General features: G+C 36.7%; 1 protein-coding gene across 1 annotated transcript in view; it reads left to right on the top strand.

The window, feature by feature from the left end:
* Positions 1-3,722: 3,722 nt before the first annotated feature.
* The window catches only part of IGSF10 (immunoglobulin superfamily member 10), a 28,247-nt gene continuing 6,987 nt past the window's right edge, over positions 3,723-24,982 (top strand). Inside the window, exons 1-6 of the mRNA XM_039357958.1 lie at positions 3,723-4,122; positions 7,197-7,450; positions 13,797-13,926; positions 14,356-14,746; positions 16,559-20,872; positions 22,818-23,718. Coding sequence (XP_039213892.1) covers positions 3,988-4,122; positions 7,197-7,450; positions 13,797-13,926; positions 14,356-14,746; positions 16,559-20,872; positions 22,818-23,718 — 6,125 coding nt within the window. The 5' untranslated portion in view covers positions 3,723-3,987. The remainder of the gene's footprint in view (positions 4,123-7,196; positions 7,451-13,796; positions 13,927-14,355; positions 14,747-16,558; positions 20,873-22,817; positions 23,719-24,982) is intronic.

Consider the following 24,982-nt stretch of genomic DNA (forward strand, 5'->3'; position numbering starts at 1 on the left):
GTGGCTTAGTGCTTTGTCTGGCCTTGGTCAATCTTCACTTTCTCCAATCTAAAGTCAAATGGCTATTCCTTTTCTTGATTGTTGAATTTTGGTAAGAGACAAAAGAAAGAAAGCCCCTGTCAGGATGAATGTAGTTGGGAAGGTAAAGGCAAGAATGGGAAAAAAATCCCTATTTCTATTCCACTCATTCCCTATGCCAGTGATGGCAAACCTTTTAGAGACCGAGTGGCCAAAACCCAGCCCCACCTGCCCCTACTTTACTCCCGCTACACTCCCACTCCACCCCCAGCCCGGTCCCGCCCACCCACAGGGCCACCCACTGCCTCCTCTGCCTGCCACAGATTGCCCAGGTGTCCCAGCAGTGCCATGGCAGCCATGCCCTCTGCCCGCACCCCACAGCATCATCTGCTACTTGATGAGGCATAAGGGCAGAGTTTTGTCCCTGCTTCCCGGTTGCCATGTCTTTGGCTGTGCTGCTCCATGCCAGCTTCGGAAGGGCTGCTAGTGAGGAGGGGGCCATGAGGGGATATGGATCTGGGGCAATGGCATGAGTGCCCACAGAGAGGGTTCTGAGTGCCACCTCTGGCACTCGTGCCATAGGTTCGCCACTACTGCCCTATGCATTAGTCAGAGTTGCATGTATCAATACAAAGGGGAAAGTATCACTGTAGTGTTGAATTATTAAACTTTTTAAAAGCCTCCTTAAAAAATTTCCTGCTTGCTAGTACAATGGGTGTGGCAAAAATTTTGGACAAGAAATGCTTGCACTCTAGCATTAGCATATGTTAGATATTTTGTCTCTTTAGATAAATAATTTTATGTCCTCTTTATTTGGGAATCTGATCCATAGTTTAATTGATAGCTATAATTGCAATACCACCCGTTCAGCATATGGATATTAAGCTTCAGAAAAAAGTTGCAGGACATCATTTGTCCTTCTAGGCCTGAGTTCAGCAAAGCAGGCAAGTCAGAAGAAAACCCCTCAGCGAATGAATTGTACATGATTCTCCGATGCCTGCAAATCTGCAATATCATCCTGCATCCTTGCATTCTGCTGCCATAACTGATGAGAAATGTTTCACCTGCTGGATTATGGATGCTCCTCATCCTATTTTTCAGCACCATTTTATTAATACGAATGTGAACAGTTTCTCTTTGTCCCTCTGCAAATCTTGAATGGAAAACACTTGTTGAAAAAAATTGAAAATGTGCCTTTGTCCTGACCTCCATCTAGCAGCTCAGTTAAACTGTGCAACCTTATCTTAAAGGGCTACCTAGCTGATTTCTGCTGAGGAAGAACTGCCCTAAACAGTTCCCTAGCAATATCCTTCTATACGCATGATAACTGAAAATACGGCTTCATTGATTTTTGACAGGACCCATTTCAAATGCATCAACCAGGAGCAATATAATATGTAATTTAGTAAGACAATATATCTAAATACACAAATACAAAAGGACCTGATCGCTTTAAAAAGAAGGTACAGATTGACAGCACCATATGAAATTCAAAAATATTAAGCAAATCTAGTGAATAAGAAGAATGGGTAAACCCATGTTTTTTAGAAGATACTATATCATTATTATGGTTGGTCAACAGTCAGCTAGATATTTAGTCTGGATTTGGTATTTTATCCATCTATTGAGGCCTTCTCAAGGACCTGCATTAGACAGATGTTGTTGTTTGATGGTATTAAAGATGTCACAGGATGTAAGCTGTTTCAATGAAAGCTGCCTTTTGCAATTATCTGATGGCGACTTCATCAATGTTGATGGTGTTCAAGAGGTGCTTATTACTAATGATATTATCTTTGCTTTCTTTTTTCATGGTTGTTCTACTGCTATCAGCAAGCCTTGTGCATTTTGTGATTTTTTTCCCCAGTTCTTTCTCTTTTGCTGTCTCCAGGTGGTGCAACTTTGGTCCATTGCACAGTCAGCCAGATGTTTAAACTGGATGCAGCAATTTAAAAATGGCTCGCTGCACAGTCAGCCAGATGTTTAGACTGGATTTGGCATTTTAATCCACCTATCAAGCCCCTTCCAAGGACCTGAATAAGCAGGTGTTGTTCTTTGATGGTGATAAAGGTATTTTTGCAGGATGTAAACTTTATAGATTATTGTTATAATCTATAAAGATTATAATAGAGAAACACTTACTATGAATTCAAAATAACCTGATTTCTCATTAGGGGAAAATCCTTTTCATACTTCAACCTTAAATTTCTAATAAAATTACAAACAAATATAAAGAAACAACCAATGGAAATCTCGTAATAAAAACCCTTGCAATAATTACAATAGTGCAGACCAGAGTGGTTGAAAAATATTTGGCATCAAATAGAAAGCCAAAATAGGATTTTCACCAAGCAAAGAAAAAAAAACATGAGAATAACATTAAATGAAGATTTCCTAAAAACTGTTGATAGCTAACATTTGTCAATATGTTGACAATATAAATAAGTGGCTTTGCCTAATGTCTGGACTTATTTAAGAAAAGAATATTAATATTTGTTGGCCCAGTAGGGATAATTAAAATGTTGGAATGAGAATGGCCAAGTTATATAAAAGCAACAGAGTTGGATGTACAAACTAACAGTGTTCCAACAGGATTTATATTCAAACCTCTGAAGTCTAAATATAGGAGGTCTACGCCTTGGGAAGAATGGGAAATAATTTGGAAGAGGAAAGTGTGATTCATACATCTTGCCTGATGTAACATTTTGTAGAACCAGAAATCCTTCCAATTTGGCAGTTTTAAGAAAGGTGTCTTAGATTTAAGACTTTGTTGCAAAGCACTATCTTTACCAATGGGAAAGATAACCCTGGAATTATGGTGGAAGATGGAGGGCAGAAAAATATTGGAATGTATCTACCCATTCGAGGCCAGTATTCCCCTTTCCCCACTCCACGCTGTCCCCAGTTTAGCACCATACAGATATATCAAGGCCAAATCCTGGAATTTCCAGCCAACGCTGTTGCAAGGGCTAGTTGAGAATAATGAGTTAGTTTCAGTATTTAGCTTTTCCTCCAGATTGTACCTGAAAAGTTGACCGCATTAGAAACTTTGTCTATTGTTTGCGGGGGGGGGGGGCAGGGGGACACACGCCTTGTCCTTTGTACTTCCTACTTTCTCAATCTTGCAACTCCATCTGTCAGCTCCGCGTGCTCAACTGAAGGAGAACTTCAAGGGAGGGGGCAAAGTGGCGAAATGGTGCTACTTTGAAGCCTGTGAAGGATGCCACTCCCTCTATAGGGCAGGGTGTCCCCACATGCTGTCTAGGGAATTCTGGGACCTGAAGTTCACAAGTCTTAAAGTTGCCAAGTTTGGCGGTCCTTGCTTTAAAGGGGGAAACAGTCCTCAAGAACCGAGTGGCGGCGGGGGAAGTTCCTCTGGGACTAGGACCAGACAGATGTCCACGGAGATTGTCAGTCATCCAGGTCATGGTGCTTTTTCAAAAGACAATTGGAGTTTGTTTTTTCTTTGAAGACGTTTCGCTTCTCTTCCAAGAACAAGATTTTGGATGAGAAGCGAAACGTCTTCAAAGAAAAGACAAAAGTCCCAGTTGCCTTTTGAAAAAGCAACTTTGGTACGGCCAAACAGGAGTCCGAGTTTCGCTTAGCCAGGCTGCCCCGGCAAGCTGGAGGACCTGCCATTGCAGGCGGCCCCTCAACTGTGCCTCCTCCCCTTTCTTCCTCCGGGAGGGGGGGGGGAAGGAAGCGCGTCTACCCAAACTGAAGAGACCAAGCGGATGTCTGAGAAAATGAAGGGGTCGTCGATGCGACCTCCACCCTCGGCTAAGACCTTCTGAGACGTTGGGCGATCCGGGGAAGCCGGGAGGTCTGGAAAGCTTCCCACCAAAGGCGACCGGGCAAAAGACAACTGAAGCGGCGTTAGAGGGACAGTACGCGTGGAGACTCCGGCTCCCCACCCCGCCTGCTCCAGGGGCGTGTTTTTATCCTCCCAAACTGGGATCCACTCGCGCTCCCATGCAGCGGCTTCCCTCACGCGCCGCGCATCTTTCGGGTCCTCCCTGCAAGCGAGGCTATCGAGGAGCTACACCCACGGGTGTAAGGAGACATCCACGCGGATCCACACTAGAGAGTAAGAATAATAAAGTTCAGGTACGTTTTTTACGTGTTATTTCCCGGAATGATATTTTTGGAAAGCCCTTCTGGTGTCTGTTTTTTCCTCGCCAGCCCAATCTTAAGTCTGGGGACTTTTTTTTCTTTTAAATGAAAACTATCTGCTTTGCAAAATAACCACCTGATTCCCTGGCTCCGTCTGTAGTAGGCACCAATTCGTGAAAATATACCATAATAATATTCAACATATTGCAGACACTTCGTCGGTTTGGTTGCAAGAGAGTGAAAACTATTTCTGAGCTAATATGGATAAGGCATTTCCCGGTTTCAACCGTAAAGGCTATTTATTACAGTGTAGACTTTAACTCTTGTCGCTAAGGCGCTTAACTACTGTACATTGCTGTAATTTCTTGGCAGGCATCAGATTCATTGAAATGAACTGACAAGAACTTTTAAAACAAAATACACTGCACAAAAGCTTTTTATTAAATTTGGATTTCTCTGAATTTCTTCAAGGGAGGATGCTTATTTTGTTGTGGTTTTGTTGCATTTTTTTTAATGTAGATCTATTTCCAGGTGGACAGAAGAGCAATTTCTAAACAACTGTACAGTAATTTCAAAGGACAATTGAAACTACCTTTACTTTTCATTTTTTTGTCCCCTAAAAGACCATCTTGTGCAGACCACTATTTACATGTGACAGTCCTGATAAATGAAAGGGAAGGAGAAAACAAAATTAAGAATGAATCTAAAATCTTCACACATGCTGGTCATCCAGAAAGAGATTTGTCATCTAGTAATGACAAATATGACATCAAATGAGTGATCTATAATGCATTACATGGGAATCAGACGATCACTGATTTAAATAACTTCTGTATTTTATGATATGGTATCTGAGGTTTTGGGTTGGGAAGAGAAATTGAGGCTAAAAATAATTATTAGTACTTTCATTTATTTAGTACCACTTCTCTAAATAACTTGGGGTAGAATAAACATTTTTCATAAAAGCCCAGTCACTCTATAGACTTCAAAGGGGACCAGAGATTTGAGCATTATTCTTTTACAACTACACCAACATTATAATCCTACATCATTCCATACTGATATAACGCTTGAATAAGAATTACCAAGAATTTTGGATATTTGAAAATATCCAAGATGGGAAATCCAGTTTTTAGTGTTTAAACTAATTTCAGTTTCAAAATATTATTAGGAAAAGAATCCTATAGTTTGGAAGGAAGGGAGAAACCACAGCTTCTGCACCTTGCAATTTATTGTACCTAGAATAGAAGGTACATTTACATTTATAAGCAATTAAGTTATTGTTTAATTAAATACCTCCCATTGACATTAGTAAGAGTGAAATCAACAAAGCAAACATTTCTGAAAACATTCTGAGGAAATGAAACCTTAAAAAGCTAAGATTTCTTATTCTGCCTCTTCTGTTTGATCAAGGCACAAATGGCCCCAGAATGACATTATCCTCTTTGAGGTCATAGAACTGCAAAGTCTAGTTTTTAAAATATTTGTAAGAGAATAATAATTCATCCAAACATAACATGCACTCTTATTTTCCATTAAACTAATTCTAATCTACTCAAGTAGCAAAAATAAAAACGATAAACCAGAATGAAACAGAAGTTGGCAGTGACAAGATGAAGCATAGCTTTTGTTCCCTATAAAGATGGAAGAAAGTAGGAAAACATTTAATTGTTTTCACTGTTGCTGTTGCTTCTTTAGTTGTTTTTTTTTTTTGCTAGGACGGTTGTCTTCTTAAACTCCTAATTCTTTGAGGCTTAATTTGCTTGGCAAATTGCTTGGGAAAAATTGATGTATTTGTCAGCAAAAAAACAAATCACAAGCAGATTTATGAGTGCTTTGAAAATAAAACGGTGGTTCACCAAGCAGATTGTTCAAATTCCAGTTTCAGTAGTATGTCAAACTCCAGATTTTAATTTTAATTTTAATACTTGTGAACAACTTCTCCTATTCCCTGTTACATTCACTAAAAGCAAAAACCTTGTTAGGAATGTTTAAAGGAAAGAGACAGATGGTCCTTGGTTAATGACCATTCATTCAGCAAACTTATAGCAGAGCTAAACAAATAGTATTTATCCTTGGTCCCCAAAGATATAGACATTGCAGCATCTCCTTGGCCACATAATCAAAGTTTGTGTTCTTGGCAGCCCACCAGCACTTATTACTGGCTGCAAGGGCATTTCAGTTCTCCCCATCCACCTATATCATCCCCCATTTTTCCCCTTTTGGCCACTCTGCAGTCGGCACTGGAACTTCCTTATGCTCCATTCAACCTGTTACCCTGCCCTCTGTTGCCCTACACTGTACTTGCCCTGCCACATGATCGGCCCTGCAACTTCCAGTATCTTCACCGTCTTCTTAAAGAGCTCACCTGGCCTGATGCTTTGTGAGGCAGCTGCTGGCTGTGCCAGTCCTTTTTGTCAAGGCCACCTGGGCCCTTATCCAAGTTCTGTATGATCTTCTTGTAAAGTTTTTGCAGGGGTAGTGGAGTGCAGGATGGCAAGGGGAGTGGAGCGAGGCAGAAGGGCAAATGAAGCACAGGATGGCCAAAGGGGCAGAGACAGTCAAATGGGTGGAGTTAGAGGCTCTTATGAGGTTTAGGCCTGGGAGAGATCAAGCTGAAAATGGCTTGGATTGGGACAGATCCTTGCCTAAGGATTTCTGGAATTGTCATCACTAAGCAATGTGGTCATCTGACATGCTTTATAACGATTACACTTAGCAATGTATTTGGGTTCCAATTATCATCAGTAATTGAGGACTGCCTATAATGCTTATGGGTATTTAAACTGCTGATTTTTTTTCCTTGAAGAAGTAACTCTCATGGCAGCCTTCTCCAGTCTGCCATTCATTAAGTGTGTTGGACTGAACTTCCCATTTTTCCAACTGGTAAACTCCATTCTGACTGGCAATGAAGAGAGCTGCAGTCCAGAACATCCGAAGGCTACAGGTTAAATGTGTAGCTTTTCTGTAGAACTGCTAAGAAAAACTAAGTAAAAGTAGCCTGCTCAAAGCCACAACCTTTTGATGTGCCATCTTAACCTGATGCTTTCTGTTGTGTCATTTTCTAGAGCATTCTTTGTTCACACTTGGCTGGAAGGATGGTCGGTTTAAAACTTTTGTTATGCAAGATGAAAGGAGAAAAAGGAAACCATCCCTATGTAGTAGGAGTCCTCTTTGGTTTCTTCTTGGCTGTCTTTCCTGGCAGCAGTGCCTGTCCTAAGCTTTGTGCCTGCTATGTACCGACTGAAGTCCACTGCACCTTCCGATATCTTACTACTGTCCCTTTGCATATCTCCCAAAATGTGGAACGCATCAATTTAGGGTAGGTTTGCATGATAATGCTGAAATCCTGCAATTAGTAATGCTGTGCTAAAATGTGTTTTGCAGTCTCTCAGAACTTCCCTTCACCTATGAAAAGAGGTTTCTCTTTTTCTACTTTTTTCATGATGTTTAAGAATTTATTTCAATTTTATTTATTTATTTATTTACTTATTTGTTTGTTTGTTTGCCTTTATTATTTTTACAAAGGACTCAAAGTGGTGAACATATCTCAAACAAATTCCTCCTCCTATTTTCCCCACAACAATAACCTATGAGCTAGGTTGGCTGACAGAGAATGACTGGCTCAAGGTCACCCAGCTGGCTGCCATGGCTGAGTTGAGACTTGAACTCACAGTCCCCCACTTTCTGGTCTGGTGCCTTAACTATTAGACCAAACTGGCTCTCTTAATAACATTTTTGAACTTACTTGCTACTCTTTGATGGTGTTGTATGTTAGGAGCTATGGTGGCACAGTGATTAGAATGTAATACTGGAGGCCAACTCTGCCACTGCCAGGAGTTCGATCCTGACCGTAACAAGGTTGACTCAGCCTTCCATCCTTTCAAAGTCAGTAAAATGAGGACCCAGATTGTTGGGGACAATATGCTAACATTTGTAAATCACTCAGAGAGTGCTATAAAGCACTATGGAGCAGTATATAAGTCTAAGTGCGATTGCTATTTTCTTCATTCTTACCCCTACTCAGCATTTTATACTTTCTACAGTAGCTGCCTACTTTAACTGAAGGAGGCTCAGATTACTAGAGAGATAATGGAATCTCTTAACTAAATAATAATGCTGCACAATGCTTCCAATTACATTACAAAAGCATGGTTTTGAAACCTGCAGAAGCCCAAACAAGCACTATTAGAAACTGTGAAAGTAGCTGTTTTTTAATGGGAACATGTAGTAACTGAAAAGTATAGTGTTCTTATCCAAGAAGTCACAGCTGTTTTAAAAGAAAGCAGTTAGTTATTATATTCATACTGTCACATACTAGTGACCTGTTACACAGAAAACTAAGAGGCAGCATGTGACTGGTTTCATCCTTATTATGAATTGTCAAATGTAAATAGCCAGATCTTGTCTAATGCATCCACTACTTTGGATATTGAACAGTGGAGGGACAGCAAACCATCTCCTTTTGGAATTTCATTAGTTTTTTTTTCCCTTATAAAAATGGGAAACAACATCTTATTCATCTCTTTCACTGATAATTGATAGGAACAAAATGAAAATTATGACTGCATGACAGTAAGAAATAGTAATGAGAACAAACTAACAGACTAACATGTTCACTGTTATAAAAAATTTTCAGAGCAAACTAATGGCAAGAAGCCTCCTGGCATTAATTTATAAGAGTTCAAATATTGCTTAATTTGCCTAGGGTGATAAATTAAAACACATGCATACAACATTTTTTTATGCCTTTCATGGTTCAGGAATTTTAGACAAGTAGAAATTTGAAAACTTGACCATATTTTGTATGTACATTTGCAAATGAGGATTGCCTGGCTATTCACAAAATTATTACCATAATGGATATGATAGTCACTGAACATCAGAAAAAAGCTAAGTTTGTTGATTTCTACCTTCTGCTCCAGAACATACATCAATCCAGTTATCCTTTGTCTTTTTTCTGGTGAGTAGATATAGTTCCAAGCATGGCACAGAAATATAGTCATCCCTTTTATGGATCCAATGTGTGGGGCATTTGGCTTTCTTAATTCAGATGCTGGTAAAATAATGCTTGAAATTTTGCAATCCAGATTACAACAGTATATAGTATCAGAACTGTCAAGTCCATAAATCATATATATATATAAACTGGATTTAGAAGATGCAGAGGCTCCCAAGATTTCAAACATCTGGTGCATAATGGAAACGGCAAGGACCTCCCAAAAGCTTTTTTCTTCTTCTATTAATTATATGAATGCTTTTGACAATGCTATCCACAAATTGTAGATGGTTCTTCAAAATATGAGTATGCTGGATCATCTCATCTACTTATTGAAACATTCACTTATTGATCAAGAAGCAACAGAAGAGAATTTGGAGCAACTAAATGGTTTAGAATTGGGGAAGGAATGTTCCAAGGTTGTATAATGTCACCTTATTTACTTAACTTTCATGAAGACTATATCATGAAAAAAGTTGGATTAGAAGAACTAAAGATCAGAATGAAATTTGCTGAGGGAAACACCAACAACTTTAGAAATGCTGTTGATACCAGTTTGATGGCTGGAAATGAGGAAAGCCTAAGGAATCTCTTGTTGAATATAAAGAAGAAAATGGAAAAAGTGAAATTCTGGTCAATAATTTAGGAAGCCTAAGATTATATCAATAGTTATAAGATTATATTAATGCCATTCTGATATAAATAGGTGGAGAAGAAGTTTATCTTCATAGGATCAGTAACAGGAAATACTTTATCTTCATAGGATCAGTAACAGGAAATAAAGGCTATTGTCATGAAATAAAGTGAAATTTGCTTCTGAGGAGAAACATCACAACAAATCTAAACAACATATTCAAGTGCATACACATCACAGTGTCAACAAAAAATAAAGGTGCATATTGCCAAAGATGTGGTTATCCTAGTTATAAAATATGGCAGTGATAATTGGATCATCAGAAAGACTGAATAAATTAAAAACAAATGCCTTTGAACTGTGGTGTTGGAGAAAATTGCTGAAAATTCTTTGGATTGCAAAAGGATTAAATCTCTATTTCTGGATGAAGTAAAACCAGACTAGTCATTGAAAGCATTAATAAAGAATCTGAACCTATTGTGTACACATAAAAAAAGGTAAGAGTCACTGGACAAGACCATGATCCTTAGGAAAATAAAAATGAATGAAAATAGGATGAGAAAAGATAAAGTGACTATTATTACACGCACAAATTTACCAGAAATCAAAGGGGTTACAGATAGGCAATCCTGGTAAATGAATGTCCATTGGATCATGAAGAATTGGAAATGAAGAACAATGTGAGTTCCAGAAGCTTTATTGTAAATAGAAAGGATATACAAGACAAACAGCTGATTGTAATTTTTTTTTAAATTTAAAAAAGAAAAAATAATAAAGGCAGATGGGTAAGAGTGCCTGGTATAGGTCAAAAACGATGGCATCCTTGATGTGTTATCAGCATCTAACATAAATTGAGTCAGCTAGGATTTGGTTTCTTTCTCTATTTAGAAGCATAAGAAAGTTCATACACCAGAGGATGCATAAGTGTATGGTACATTCTACTACTTACTTTAGTTGTTGAAGAGGAAAATATAAAGCATCTCCAGAAACAGTTACCTTCTAACTGTCGAATAAGAGAGAAGGGTTCTGTGGTTGGTCAGCAATGAACATGTGAGCCAAGAGACGGAAGGAATTATTTTTGTTTTCCTTTTAATATGAAATAACTGTTGAAGCAATTCAGATTAAAAAATTGTAAAGTTTTAACTTTAAACCATTTATTTAATTTGAAACATTTAGAGCATTATTTAATGCTTTAAATAATGTTTTATTTGTGTAAATAATTTTTCAGCAATTAAGAGGAGCAATATCCCAAATACAGTAAAGAATAAATCCTGTGCTGTTCCATGTGAAATTAAATAAATTTATCTTGTTTACTTTAATGTCTGGCTTGTTTGGGAGAGTTTAGGAAACAAATCAGATTAAAATTATCTAGGATTTGTTTAGTAGGGGTATGAGAAACTTTTGGACATTTTTATTGTGAACCACAATTCCAGCAACCCCAGCTAGCATAACTTAAGTAGAATAGAGTTCGGAGCTGTAGATTGACTATATACATCTTGAAAGCCACAGCTTCCTGAATCCAGGTTTAGTTTTTGTTCCTAATTCTGGCTTATGAAGTTTGAACTCAGTCATTCACATCTAAGTCTAATAAGGATTTAAATGATGAAACAGTGTAATTAGGAGCCAAGGTTCTTATGATATGCAACCAGTTAAGATGAACCATGTTTGCTTGGAAAATGAAGACTTTATTCTGAATCATGAGCTGAACCATTCATTTTGCTTTTGAAAAAGAAGGCAAAGTTCAGAGTTTAGAAATCAGAAGTGTAAATGCAACCCTGTATACATCTGCACACCCATGGTTCATTTCAGACAGTTATGAATTACATTCATGTTGTCCTAGCTATATTGAATGTAACTCTTCAAATTATACTTGGAACCATCTCATACAATAGATGGGAGGGAGGGAGGGAGGGAGGGAGGGAGGGAGGGAGGGAGGGAGGAAGAAGGAAGGAAGGAAGGAAGGAAGGAAGGAAGGAAGGAAGGAAGGAAGGAAGGAAGGAAGGAAGGAAGGAAGGAACAATGATAATGGTTCATTTTTAGTAGATCCTACAGAATATAGAATCCAAATTTAGTATGCGATAATGTATGCTTATATTTTGGATAAAACATTTTAAAATGTTTGTATATAACATTTTTAAAAAGTTGATCAAGGGAAATCTAAATCCTATCATCTTCCCAGTACTGCAATGTTATAGTTAACAGTTTCAGCTCAAAGTTGTTATGGCATTTGTTTAAAACTTATGTATGCAAATTGGCTTAAAAAATCATCTTTGTCAATGAACCATAAATTGAGGCTGCTTTGATAACTAGCAATATTTTAGTGGTCACTCATAATTCAGCAATTTCTCTGAGACTTTGGCAGTGAAGAAATATTCATGCTTTCAGAGGCCTGCTGGCATTTATAAACATGAAAGATGATCACTGTTCATGAATGCCTTCAGCATTTAGGGTGCATTGAATAATTACCCTATATTCCGTAAGATGCAGAGAATTCAGGAATTCCTCATCTTTTCATGTCACAAATAATATAGAAACATCTCTGAATGCATGGAATAATTCTCTCATGTGTTATGCCTCATAAGAGGGATTTTTAGTACAGACAGTATACAGTACTTGGGGGGGGGCAACAAGTTCACTAGAATGCAGAGCCAATGATCTGTTGTTGCTTATAAGAATCTCTTTCAAGATGGACAATTGTTTGTATGCAAGTATTTATGGAAAGAAACCATAGGAAGATGATTCTAAGATGATAGCTGAACCGTGCAGCAAACCCAAATTATTATTTATTAAATGTATATAATTCATGGTTCCCAATCACTGTGATTATCTAGACTTGAAACTGGAAAAGCCTTTTATCATTCTGTGGTGGGATAGAGAAATTCTTTTGGAAATTGCTCCTCTACTCTGGAACTTCCATCCAAGCCTCCAGTGGGCAAAACTTTTGCGTTTTATACAGCATGTTATGCCTGATAAATTGATTTTTTTTTTTGTTTCAAATAGAAATACCTTCTGTTTGAAATATGTTGATTGCTTTTAGGATGCCTTCCTGTTTTTGCTTCTTATCTTGTAAAATACTTTCTTAATTATTTATTTTATTTATATTATTATATATCATAACATGCATTGTTATTTTTATTTGTGTTTTGCTACTATTGATCTACCTCAACCCCATTAAAAAACCTCACTATTATACTGGTCTATGACAGCAATAAATATTTGATTGAACCCTCATTATCTGTAAACACCCTGAATTTGAATACAGGTAGTCCTTAATTTAGGACCACAATTGAGCCCAAAATTCCTGTTGCTAAGTGAGACATTTGTTAAGTGACCTTTGCCCATTTTATGACCTTTCTTGCCACAGTTGTTAAGTGAATCACTGCAGTATTTAATAACATGGTTGTTAAGTGAATCTGGCTTTCCCATTGACTTTGCTTGTCAGAAGGTTGCAAAAGGTGATCTCATGACCTTGGGACACTGCGACCCTCATAAATATGAACACATATCTGAATTTTGACCATGTGACCATGGGGATTCTGCAATGGTTGTAAGTGTGAAAAACAGTCATAAGTCACTTTTTTCAGTGCTGTTGTAACTTTAAATGGTCACTAAACGAACTGTTGTAAGTCGAGGGTTCCATGCATTAAAGATATTAAGAGGTTAGGTTCTAAGCCTTTTTCTAACTATTCCATGTTCTTCATACACATGTTGTGTTCGTGATGGTTTGATAGTACTTTGCAGTGTAAACATATTATATCTGTAGTGTTTCATTGTTTTTATTATCAGAACACTTTGAGAGGAACAACAGAGAAATTGTATAGATTTAACATTAATTAGGTTACACCCGAGTGCATGAAAACAAGAGCCATTTCTTTCATTTTCATTTGTTATTGCTTTGATCAAAGTATTTTCAACTTTAAATGACAAAATTTAATTACAGTCTGCTTAAACACCTTCAGACGAAAGCTTTTATTTTTGTTTGTTTTATGTTTGAACTCTAGCTGACTAACTAATAGAATGAAATATTTGTTACAGTTACAACAATTTGGTTAAACTGACTGAGACAGATTTTTCTGGCCTGGAGAAACTGGAGTTGTTGATGTTACACAGTAATCAGATACATACAATTCAAGAAAAGACATTCTCTGATTTACATTCGTTAAAGGTAAGATTAAGCTGAAAATTGTCCATTACTGATTTTGTTTATAGTTGGCAAAATTTTGCCCTCAAACCTGTTGTTAGGGGGAAAAAACAATGGTTCTGAGGAGTATAAGATCTAAGTTTATTATACTCTATTCACTTTTCATTTTCATCATTCTTCTCATTGATAAATGGCTACAATCCTAAACATATTTGATAAAAAATAAGAGTCACAGCATAATTACAGGTTCATTCATAAGTTTACAAATGGTTTAACCATAATGTTGGGATATATAATATACTAAGTCAAAAATCAATGAAACCACATGGTTTAGGATAATGTGTGAACTGAGATCATATTCTATTGTTGTGTTAGTCTGAAAATCACTTTCTAGAATACTTTGAATTACATATAACTTCAGCTTAGATTCCTTTTCTCTTTTTTTATCAACAGATCTTAAAGATGAGCTATAATCAGATCAAACTTATTCAAGCAGACACATTTCATGGTCTCGTGGCTTTGGTACGTTTGCACATGGATCATAATAAAATTGAATTTGTAAACCCAAAAGCTTTATATGGTCTCACATCGCTGAAGTTAGTCCATTTGGAAGGAAATTTACTTAAACAACTTCATCCAGATACTTTTGTCACTTTGCGGTACCTCGAGGTGTTCAGAACATCTGTTATAAAGCATATCTACCTGTCAGACAACTTCCTGACTTCTCTGCCACAAGACATTTTCTCATATATGTCTGAACTAGAAAGCCTCTATCTTCATGGAAACCCTTGGACTTGTGATTGTGCTTTGAAATGGTTTGCCAAATGGGCAGAAAGGCATTCGGGTATGTATTGTCTTTTGTATAAATTGCAAGCATATACCTCAGATATCTGCTGGTCTCATTCACAATGCAGTAACTGACAGGATGCACAGAGAATATATTATACTTTAAAAATATGTTCCAATAAGAGAGAATATATGTAATTCATGGTTGAACTGTGGAGTCCTTGGTGCTCTCTGAGCTTGGTTGTTTGCTTGTAGATCTTTCATTACCCATCTAAGTAATATCATCACTACTAAATAGTGTGGGGGTTGCTCTACAAGGCATAGTAGTTTTCTCTACCAATGTTGGTGGGGTGTGGTTTTTCTCTTTGGTAACTCACTGATTTGAGTATTGTTTGCTTGCAGATGGGCTAAATCCAAAAACACTTGGAAATTCCTGGAAGTTTGTCATTAAAACAAACCAGCCATCAATAGACACATACAGATAAACCATATTTATACATTATTCAAAGGAGGCAAAAAAGAAGGGAACTAAAAGTTCAAAACACATCCTTTCTAGCAGGCCAATATCCAAATTTGCAGGGATTAACATCAGATAATCAACCAGAAAACAATATCCTATTCAAGAAATTACCAAGGAAAAAGCTACACCGCCACCAATGCTGGCAGAACAGGCTATTTATTGTATATAAGCAGGAGCAAACCCCACAATCACCAGCACTGATAATGTTACGTAGCCAAGTAATAAAATACCTTCAAGAAAATAATCAAGTATAGACAGCATCAAATATTCTGTAAAAATAAGGTTGTTAAAGTCTGCTTGCACAGCTAGATTGAACATCCAGTGGGATGTCACAGGATTCTGATCTCATTTTCTTCAATATTGTTATTAATGATTTGGGTAATGAAGTAGAAGAAATCTTGTTAGATAACACAAAACTAAGTGAGAAATTATTACCCTATAAATCAACCTGAGATGAAAATGAATTGAAAATACTACAATGATATTTAGATGAGTCACATAGACGGTTCTTCACTCAGGGAAAAAAGAGAAAATGCACTTGACTCAGCTATAGTTTGCATGTAAAGCAAAACTGGGCAGTGTGTTTGAGTTGCAACTCAGTCTCTTAACTTTCCAGAGATGGTGGTGATGGCGATGACAGAAACCATTGGGGGATGTGGTGACAATAAAAGGGGTGGTCACAAAGCTTGTTATGGAGTTTGGGAAGGCTGAAGAGGCAAATAAAAATGTGTTTAAAGGAAACAATCTGGGAACAAAAAAAATATGACAAAACTTGCAGTTTCAATTCTTGCAAACCTGTAATAACAATCAAATTTGCTATTTGGGGAACAGTTTGGAATTTGGGAGAGTTAAGGATGAAGCAGAAGCTCTCCATTTATGGTTTATTCTATCCTACTCAGAGGAAGAGGACCAAAAGAACAAAAGTTATTACTGAGATTTGAACATATGGCTGTGAAATGTCAGTAGAGTAACTTGGTATGTTGGAGAGAGCATCTCAAAATCAGCTTTGGTAGCTATTAATATGGAACATAGAATGCTCACCTGCAACATAAGAGGCTTTGGGTTGACACAACAGTTAAAAGTGGCTGCAAAATGAGCAATAACAATGGTTTTAGACGGAATGGTGCAAGTATGCTTTCAAAAAATGGGAAATATTTCATTCCAAATAATTGGCTATGTGTAGCTTTGAGGAAAGAAAACAAGAAGATATATATTATTAGACTTTAAATATCTGAGGATTATTATGCAGAGGTCAAGAACTTGTTCTCCTATTATCCCAATGAACAAGACACAGAATGATGAAATTACAGTAAATGATAGTGATACTTTTTCTGATCTCTTTCTTTCTAGATGTTGTAAAATGCAAAAAGAGCAGAGAGGCTACAGATGCACTGCAATGTCCACTATGCACCAACCCCAGGAATTCTAAAGGGAAACACTTAACTAAAATTTCACTGTCTTCATTTAACTGTAGTAAACCAACTGTAGATACAGATTTAAAATTGAAAACTATAACTGTGGTAGATGATGGAGAACTCACTTCAGTGTCTCCCAAAGATTTTATGGCCCCTATAGGATCTATGTCATTAAACTTAATAGACCAAACAGGAAATCAAGCAAATATAGCTTGTAATGTACAGAAACCTTCAAAAATATCTCCAGTTATATTTAAAAAAACTGATAACAATACACTACTTAAAATATCGTTATCAACTTTTCTTAAGTGTAGCATTGAGCAGGATCATATTCATCAACTGTGGAGTATTCTTGCTCTTTATAGTGATTCTCCGCTAAAATTGAGACAGGAACACTTACTAACAGAAATGCCTTCTATCAAGTACAAGTACAAACAAATAGATTCTAAAAATGAGGAACTTTTCACTAACATAGAAGCTGAACTGACAGCTGAACCTCATTGGCTGATGCAGAGTCAAGTGTCAATGCAATTGGACAGGACTGCAACTACACTCAATATGCTGCATATCCAATATTCAATAGATGCTCAAATCATTCTTCCTGATGATGTCCCAAAGCCCACCAAACAAATGTGGGCCATGATCTTACAAGACAAGAATTCCAAAACTGAACATTCAGTTTTAGTTAATGGTTCTGTAGAATTGGATTGCCAAGCAATTGGAGCCCCTACCCCTGTAACAGAGTGGCTGTTACCTGATGGGACCAAGGTTAAGGCTCCATATGTAAGTGAAGATGGAAGAATAGTGATAGAAAAATCTGGTAAACTCTTACTACATTCAGCAGATTATTTTGACACTGGACTTTATCACTGTATAGGAACCAACTATGCAGATGCCGATGTCTTGACATTTAGAATTACAGTGATAGATCCAAATTTGAAGCACAACCTTTTAAATGGAGCACAGCTTTCAGTATTTTTAGGTGAAATTATTGATCTTCCCTGTCCCTCTACAGGTGTCCCAGATGCTTCTATTAATTGGGTCATACCAGGAAATATGATTCTTCATAGTTCTTTTAAAAATAAACATCTGTTTCACAATGGTACATTAAAAATACAACCAACAACAGAACAAGACAATGGCTATTTTATGTGTATAATAGCCAATAAATATGGTGTGCATTATTTAGTTTACCAAGTACTGGTTAAAAGGAATTTGAGCAAGTTCCAACAACTCACAAAAAAAGATACTCAAGTAGATACTGAAGCAACAGAAGGATCTGGCAATCAAGAACATGACTTTACTGGCCAAATTCAAAATTTTCCTTCTACTATTCCTGCCGAGGTAACCAGCCAAGCATCTATGCAAAGTTCATTTACAAATTATTTTATACACAATAAAACCAAAAGCAAGTACAAAGAAATCTACAGGACCAATAGAGGCAAGATAAGCAGAAGATTTAGAGGACAAAAGAGATTTGGTCTTTCTACTAAGAGAATCAATTCATTGCACTGGGCAACATTTTTAGAAAAAACAAGGAATATCACATTGTTAAGAAGACAAGAAAATATAACAGTAAAACCAACAGAAAATGCATTTTTGTCTTCAAAGAGTTCAGAAAATGAAGGAGAGATATCTGGGGATGATATATTAGCTGAGAAAGAACTTATGTTTCTAGCCACTAGAAAACCTTCAAAATATACTTTGAGAGAAGCATCAGGAAATGTAGTGACAGCAAAATTTGGAAGTATGTCAGATAATTACAGCTCTTTTGCAACATATAACATAGTTACAGAACCAGAACCTTCAGCAACCAGTTCTATGGTTATGCAGTCTGAGATACCTATAGACCAGAACTGGCTAAATAAACCAAAACCTGAAATGGATGGAATAGGCCTTGAAAGATATCAAACACTGCCTACGCCACAAACCCTGATGGAAGCAACAATGCCATCATTGTTTAAAGAACCCAACAGTGCAGCAAACACTTCAAATTCTTTTCAGAGATTGATAACATCTGAAGAAGGTAATGTCTATTTTAAAAGCAAAGCAACAGTAATACCAACAGTGGCTATTACTAATAATAGCCAATTTATAATTTCACACACAATTGTTGAAAAACCTGATTTATTGGCAGAGAATGCTGAGAAAGCATCAAAAAACCCAAGCCATCAAGTACCCACAGCAGCAGTCAGTCTGTCTAACGATGCATCACAACATGGCTATATTTACAGTAGAAAAAAAATAATATTACAGGTATCTCCAGGCCCAGCCATTCTTGGCGATCAACAGATTGAGGTAGTTAAGGATTCTGCAACTCATAGTCCATTCCCCAGATGGTACAGCAGACGAAGAAAAACCTTTGGAAGAAGACGAATAATTAAACCTGACTGTATTTCCAATAATGCAGGGCATAGATTTACTTTTCCTAGATCAGGGTTTGTTCCAGAAAGCTCAAGTCTTACTTTCCCTGCAGAAATAAGCATACAAACTCCTTCCAACATATCAGTTGAATCATTTACCCCACAAACATTTATGTATACATCGATCAAACCTCAGTATCCAAAATCAACAATTTCAAGTCACACTGTGATGTCCTCAAGTAACAAGATAAATACAGATGAAGTGTATGAAGCTTCTACAAGTATCCCCTTCTATTCTAAAAGTACACAAGTTGTTCCACAAAGAAAAATAAAATCAGGTACACATCGAGCAATCCCTGACATAGATCCATCAGCTAACATGGATAAATCTAAGCTTAACTTAAAAAGTACATTTACTAAAGCTAATATATCACCTTTCATGATCAAATCCACTATTCCCTCTTTTAGTATCCACGATGTCTCTTCTAGTGTTTCAAATGGAGAAATACCTTCACATAATTCTTTTGTTACCAGCTATATTCAAAAAGAGCTACAGCAGAAGCAATCCATAATACAAACAAAGCCCTCATCTGAAATATATGTTACAGATTTTCACATCTCAGGGCCAACATACAAAAATTCATCAATATATGAAACTGATGTTTCCAAAAGTGACAATCAAACTGATGTTCCTAGAGACTCAGTTGAACGTATCAGTGAAAATGTATCATTACTAAAAGACAATCCAACATTATCACTCAGTACTACAGAATCACCATCCATAGTGCCTATGTACAACTTTACAACAGATCTTAATAAAGAAACTGATACTACAAACAACCAACTGATACATAATCCAACTACCAATGTTGCAAACAAGTTTTCCAAACTTAAAACATTTCGACGACAAAGAAAGAAAGGTCAAAGGAGGAGAAGACCTCTGCAGAAGTCAATGCCTTTTCACAGAAACATTTTGGTCAATAAAGGATTTGTCACTCCCTTTATTCCTTCTCCTATTATGAAAACAATGAAAAATGTAACTGAACCTCCTAGTCTTATACTGACTGAATTGTTTTCAAAATTCACTACTATGGACATAGTTACAGTTACACCACAACCACCAATTCTTAGCACAGCAGATATAAAAAGAGATAATACATTCTTAGCTACTGCTCAGGAATCCCTTGAAAATACTTACAACATTAAGCTACCAATGGAACTGTCATCTGAAAAGCTTTCATCTACAGCTCCACAGTTTGAAATGTCATTGGATACAACAAAGATAAGCACAGTATTACCAGACACATCCTTGGTAACAACTGGACCAATGTTTACTAAAGTACCACAAACTACTAGACGAGCAGATAAGGAATCTTACCAGTATGTAGGACTAACAGCAACTCCAAAAATACAAATAACAAAAACGGCTCTTCATGTGAAAAAGGAGATAAATCCACAGATTCCTACTAATGCAATTTACATGACCACTAGTCCATTAGTATCCCAAACAAGGTTAATCCAAACTACACAAACCACTTCATCTCCTAGATGGGGTAAAATATCATGGCAGTTTCCATTGTCTAAAATCAGAGATACTGGAAAACCACTCATAACTAACACAGTATTAAAATCACCTCAAAGCTCCACCCTTTATACCCCTTTGTGGAAGATAGATAAGAACAATTACATCAAAAGAATAGACCAAGTAGCCACCATCACCAATCCAGAAGATTTAAATTCATTCTATCAAACCAGATTGGCAAAACCCAGAATAAGTGGGGGGAAATTTGCAGTGTTTACTGTCCTGGCTAATTCAGATGCTTTCATTCCATGTGAAGCCAATGGTAATCCTCAACCAACCATCCATTGGACCAAAATATTAGCAGGTAAGCTTTTCAAATTAATATTTTACATTTGTTCTCTTTTATCATAAACAAGATGTGAATTAAGACGTAAAGCATACAAAATTAATTTCTTATGTATGTTTACAATCCTATAATTAAATCATGAAATTAAATAGCTACAACGTGATATAGTGTTAGATTAGGATTAAAGTCAGATTTTAAACTAGCCATGAAATTTTCTAATGACGTTGGGTCAGTCGCAAATCTAACTACAATATTTCATTGGATAGAAAAGAATTTCATGTGCCAGAAAAATAAATGGATATAAAGAAAATGAGCAACAATAATCCAGATTTTAGCTAAATTTTCTCTAAGCACAGATAGTAATAATGTGATACAGTATAGCTGCTCTGAAGCCATACTCAGAATATTCAGAATGATTCTGAGATAATTCTGAAGTATTAGATCGAACAGCTATACTTAAAAACATTTTTAATCAAGTTAGAATATTTTAAGAGAATACTATATAAAATATACACTTAATGCGGTAAGGTGGAATTTTTAAGGCAGTGTTGACTCTGGCAACTGTCCAATGAGTTTCAAAAGTGTTATTGGCAAAGTTTTTCAGAAGTGGCATGCCATTGTATCCTTCCTACAGCTGAGAGAGAAAGACTAGCTCAAGATCATCCTGCTGGTTTTGTACCTAAAAGGGGAAACTCAGCCTCCCAGTTTTTAGATCAGTGGTTCTCAACCTGTGGGTCGGGACTCCATTTGGGGTCGAACGATCATTTCACGGGGGTCGCCAAACAACGCAGTCCGCCATTTTCCCCCCTTTTCCTTAGCTGTGCTACTCCCTTTTATTCTATTGGCTTTTGAAAGCCAATAGAATAGACTCTCTTGAATAGAGTCTAATTCTATTGGCTTTCAAAAGCCAATAGGAATTGTCCAGGCTGTCTCTGCCCTGCTGAGCCCGCCAAAAGTCCCATTCTGCAAACGGTGCTGCACCAGTTGAGTAGTCCTTGACTTACGACCGGTTGAGTAGTCCTCGACTTACGACCAGTTGGGGGTCACGGCATTAAAAAGGTTGAGAACCACTGTTCTAGACACTGCCTTAATTATCGCATCACAGTGGCACATTATGCAAAACCTAAAGCACCAGCTTTCCATAAAAAAAGAACATTAAAATGTAATCTATTTTCTCTGGTCCAGAATAATACAATTCATCCCATGAGGGAATCGTATTTATGCTTTTTCCTAACTGGATGAAAACACGCATGTATAAATAATGTACATATAGTGCCAACAAGAATTGTTTCAAATAAATTATAAAAGAAGCTTCTTTAAACCAGGAATCTTGTCCTATAAATGTCAATATAAACAGGGCTTGTGCTAGTATATACAGTTCATTATTTTTCTCTTGATCAAAATGGGTAAATAATCTAAGAAGGGATAGCATCACCTTATATCAAAAGCCTGGAATAAAAGAGTCAAGTAATTCAAATAAATTATAACCACAAATCATCTTAAAGCTAAATTTTGCTGTTATATAATAACCATGATTGGCTGATAAACGAAGCTGTTGCAAGTGGATTTTTTTTATCTACTTTATTAATAAGAAAAGGTATTGTTCATGCTGGTTAGACTGAGATTCTGGGATTAATATATGAATGCATTTGACTAAGGCAAAAACAAAAAAAAATTCCAAAATTTATCTAATCTCTGAATTTAAAGCATGCAAATGCATGCCTGATTAATGGGTATAATAAACATAACTAGACATAATAATCAGTATATGAAAATTGAGATATTTAATTTGATTTCTATAGTAGTTTTAAGGGGGGGGGGAAGTTAAGTCAAGAAAATAATTAAAAGGTAATTTATGAAGAAATTCAAAATCTTATTTTCTTGTTTGCAAATTAATAATCAACCAGTTACAGTATGTAATAGGCAACATTTTAATAAATATAACTTCTTTTTGATTAATCAGAGTCTGATGCATCAAAAAACAGACACCATAACAGATTTGAGATTCTTCCCAATGGTACACTCTCCATTCAGAATGTCAACATCCAGGATCGTGGACAGTACTTGTGCGTGGCTGCCAATCAACAAGGTTCAGACAAGCTTCTGGTCACTTTGTCTGTGGTTACTTATCCACCAAGAATTCTAGGGAAAAGTTCCAGGATCATTACTGTCCATTCTGGCAAGCCAGCATTTATGAGGTGTGCCTCTGAAGGCCATCCCATTCCTTCTATAACTTGGATCCTCGCAAATAAAACTCATATCTCTGAATTTTCAGTAGAAAATGAGGCTGTTTCTCTGCACTCAGATGGCACTTTACTGATCAAGAAAGTCAGTGTTTATGACAGAGGGATATATACCTGCACAGCAAATAATCCAATTGGCTCAGATACTATGGCAATCAGGTTGCAAGTCATTGCTGCACCACCCATTATACTGGAAGATAAGAAGCAACTTATACTAGAGACTATGGGTGAAAGTTTGAAGTTTCCTTGCACTGTCAAAGGAGACCCTCATCCAACTGTTCACTGGGTCCTCCCTGATGGAACAGAGATGAAACCACTGCACTACCTGAATGGCAAGGTTTTTTTGTTCCCCAATGGATCACTTCTTATCAGGAGTATAGTTCCTTCTGACAGCGGGAAATATGAATGTATAGCTACAAGCTCCACTGGTTCAGAAAGGAGAGTAGTACTACTTCAAGTGGAACGCCAAGATATAATACCCCGAATTGGAGCTACATCCCAAAGATTGACTCAATTGAATTTTGGGAATAGATTACTTCTAAATTGCTCAGCTACAGGGGAGCCAAAACCCAGGATAATGTGGAGATTACCTTCTAAAGCTGTTGTTGACCAGTGGCACAGGTAGGTTTCTTGGAAACTAATTCAGAACAGTTTCTGGCTGGTCTTGACTGAATTTTTCTGATAGGAAAGTTTTTACAGCTGTTATTTGAACTGCTTAGATGGCAAGGAGATACAAAAAAAAGATGGTTGGGAAAGCTGTAGAGGAATTTAGCACTTAGCATTTAAGATGGAATAGTACAGAAGAATAAAAGGAGAAATAAAATTCTAGAACTAACTAAAGGAGAATGAAATGCAGGTAAGAGAACAATGGAAGAGATAAGAAACTAATTTAAAATAATTAGCCAAATGCTTACCTGCTGGCTTTGGGGCATGCAAGATCCTGGGAGCAGACTTACTCTATGAGACATTTGTATATGGTACTGCATTCTATTCCAATGGTAATAACCAAATGTCTAATGACAGTCCATAATCACAATATGAACAAATTGTTAGGAATAACGTGAAGCAGGAATAATACAATGGATGGGCAAAGATAAATAGTTACTATAGTTATATATTTTGTTAATACTGAAATCACAGGCATACATTTGGATGCATAAAGAGGAGGAAAAGAGATGGTTGGAGATGTAGATTCACTTTTATTCACTCCTGCTGTCAGATAAAGGAGTAATCCATCTTTGAATCATAAACAATGGAAGTAGCTTTTATGACTGATAGCAGAAGTCCTAAGAAAAGTAGTGTTTTGGGATGGATGATTTCTATTTGAAAATCTCTCAAAACTATTACAAAATGTTACAAGCCCCCAGCAAATTCCCTTCCAAAACAAACAGAAATAAACATTTTTCCTTTAGAATATCTCACTGTTGGCAAGTGTGATGAACAGACCATATGACATATTATATTCATTAGGATAATTTTCTTAACAGGTTAAAGTAACACATTTTGGTGAAAATTCAAGCAATGAACTTACACAGTAAAAAAATATTAATGCATAATAAAATGTAATTGGTTGACATTATGTAAACCTCTGATAGTTTGGGCCTGCCACAATAAAATGTCCTATCAGAAAGTTTATTCTATGTAGCAAAAAGCAACATGTGGTAAATGCAATTTGTTCACTCAAAATGTAATTTTACAATCACATGAAGTAATAATTTCACTAAGTTTTGCACTAAATTTGCTTCAGTGTTGCATCCAATACTGTACATTAGAAAGGAAGATTAGGGGATGAGAAACTAATCCTTGTAAGGAGAGACTGAGGGAACTGAGTATGTTGTTTAGCCTTGAGAAAATATGACTGAGGGTTAGACATTTTTCTAGTACC

The sequence above is a fragment of the Crotalus tigris genome, unplaced genomic scaffold (assembly GCF_016545835.1).
Source record: "Crotalus tigris isolate CLP2741 ecotype Arizona unplaced genomic scaffold, ASM1654583v1 scf7180000018970.2248101, whole genome shotgun sequence".
Lineage (NCBI taxonomy): Eukaryota > Metazoa > Chordata > Lepidosauria > Squamata > Viperidae > Crotalus > Crotalus tigris.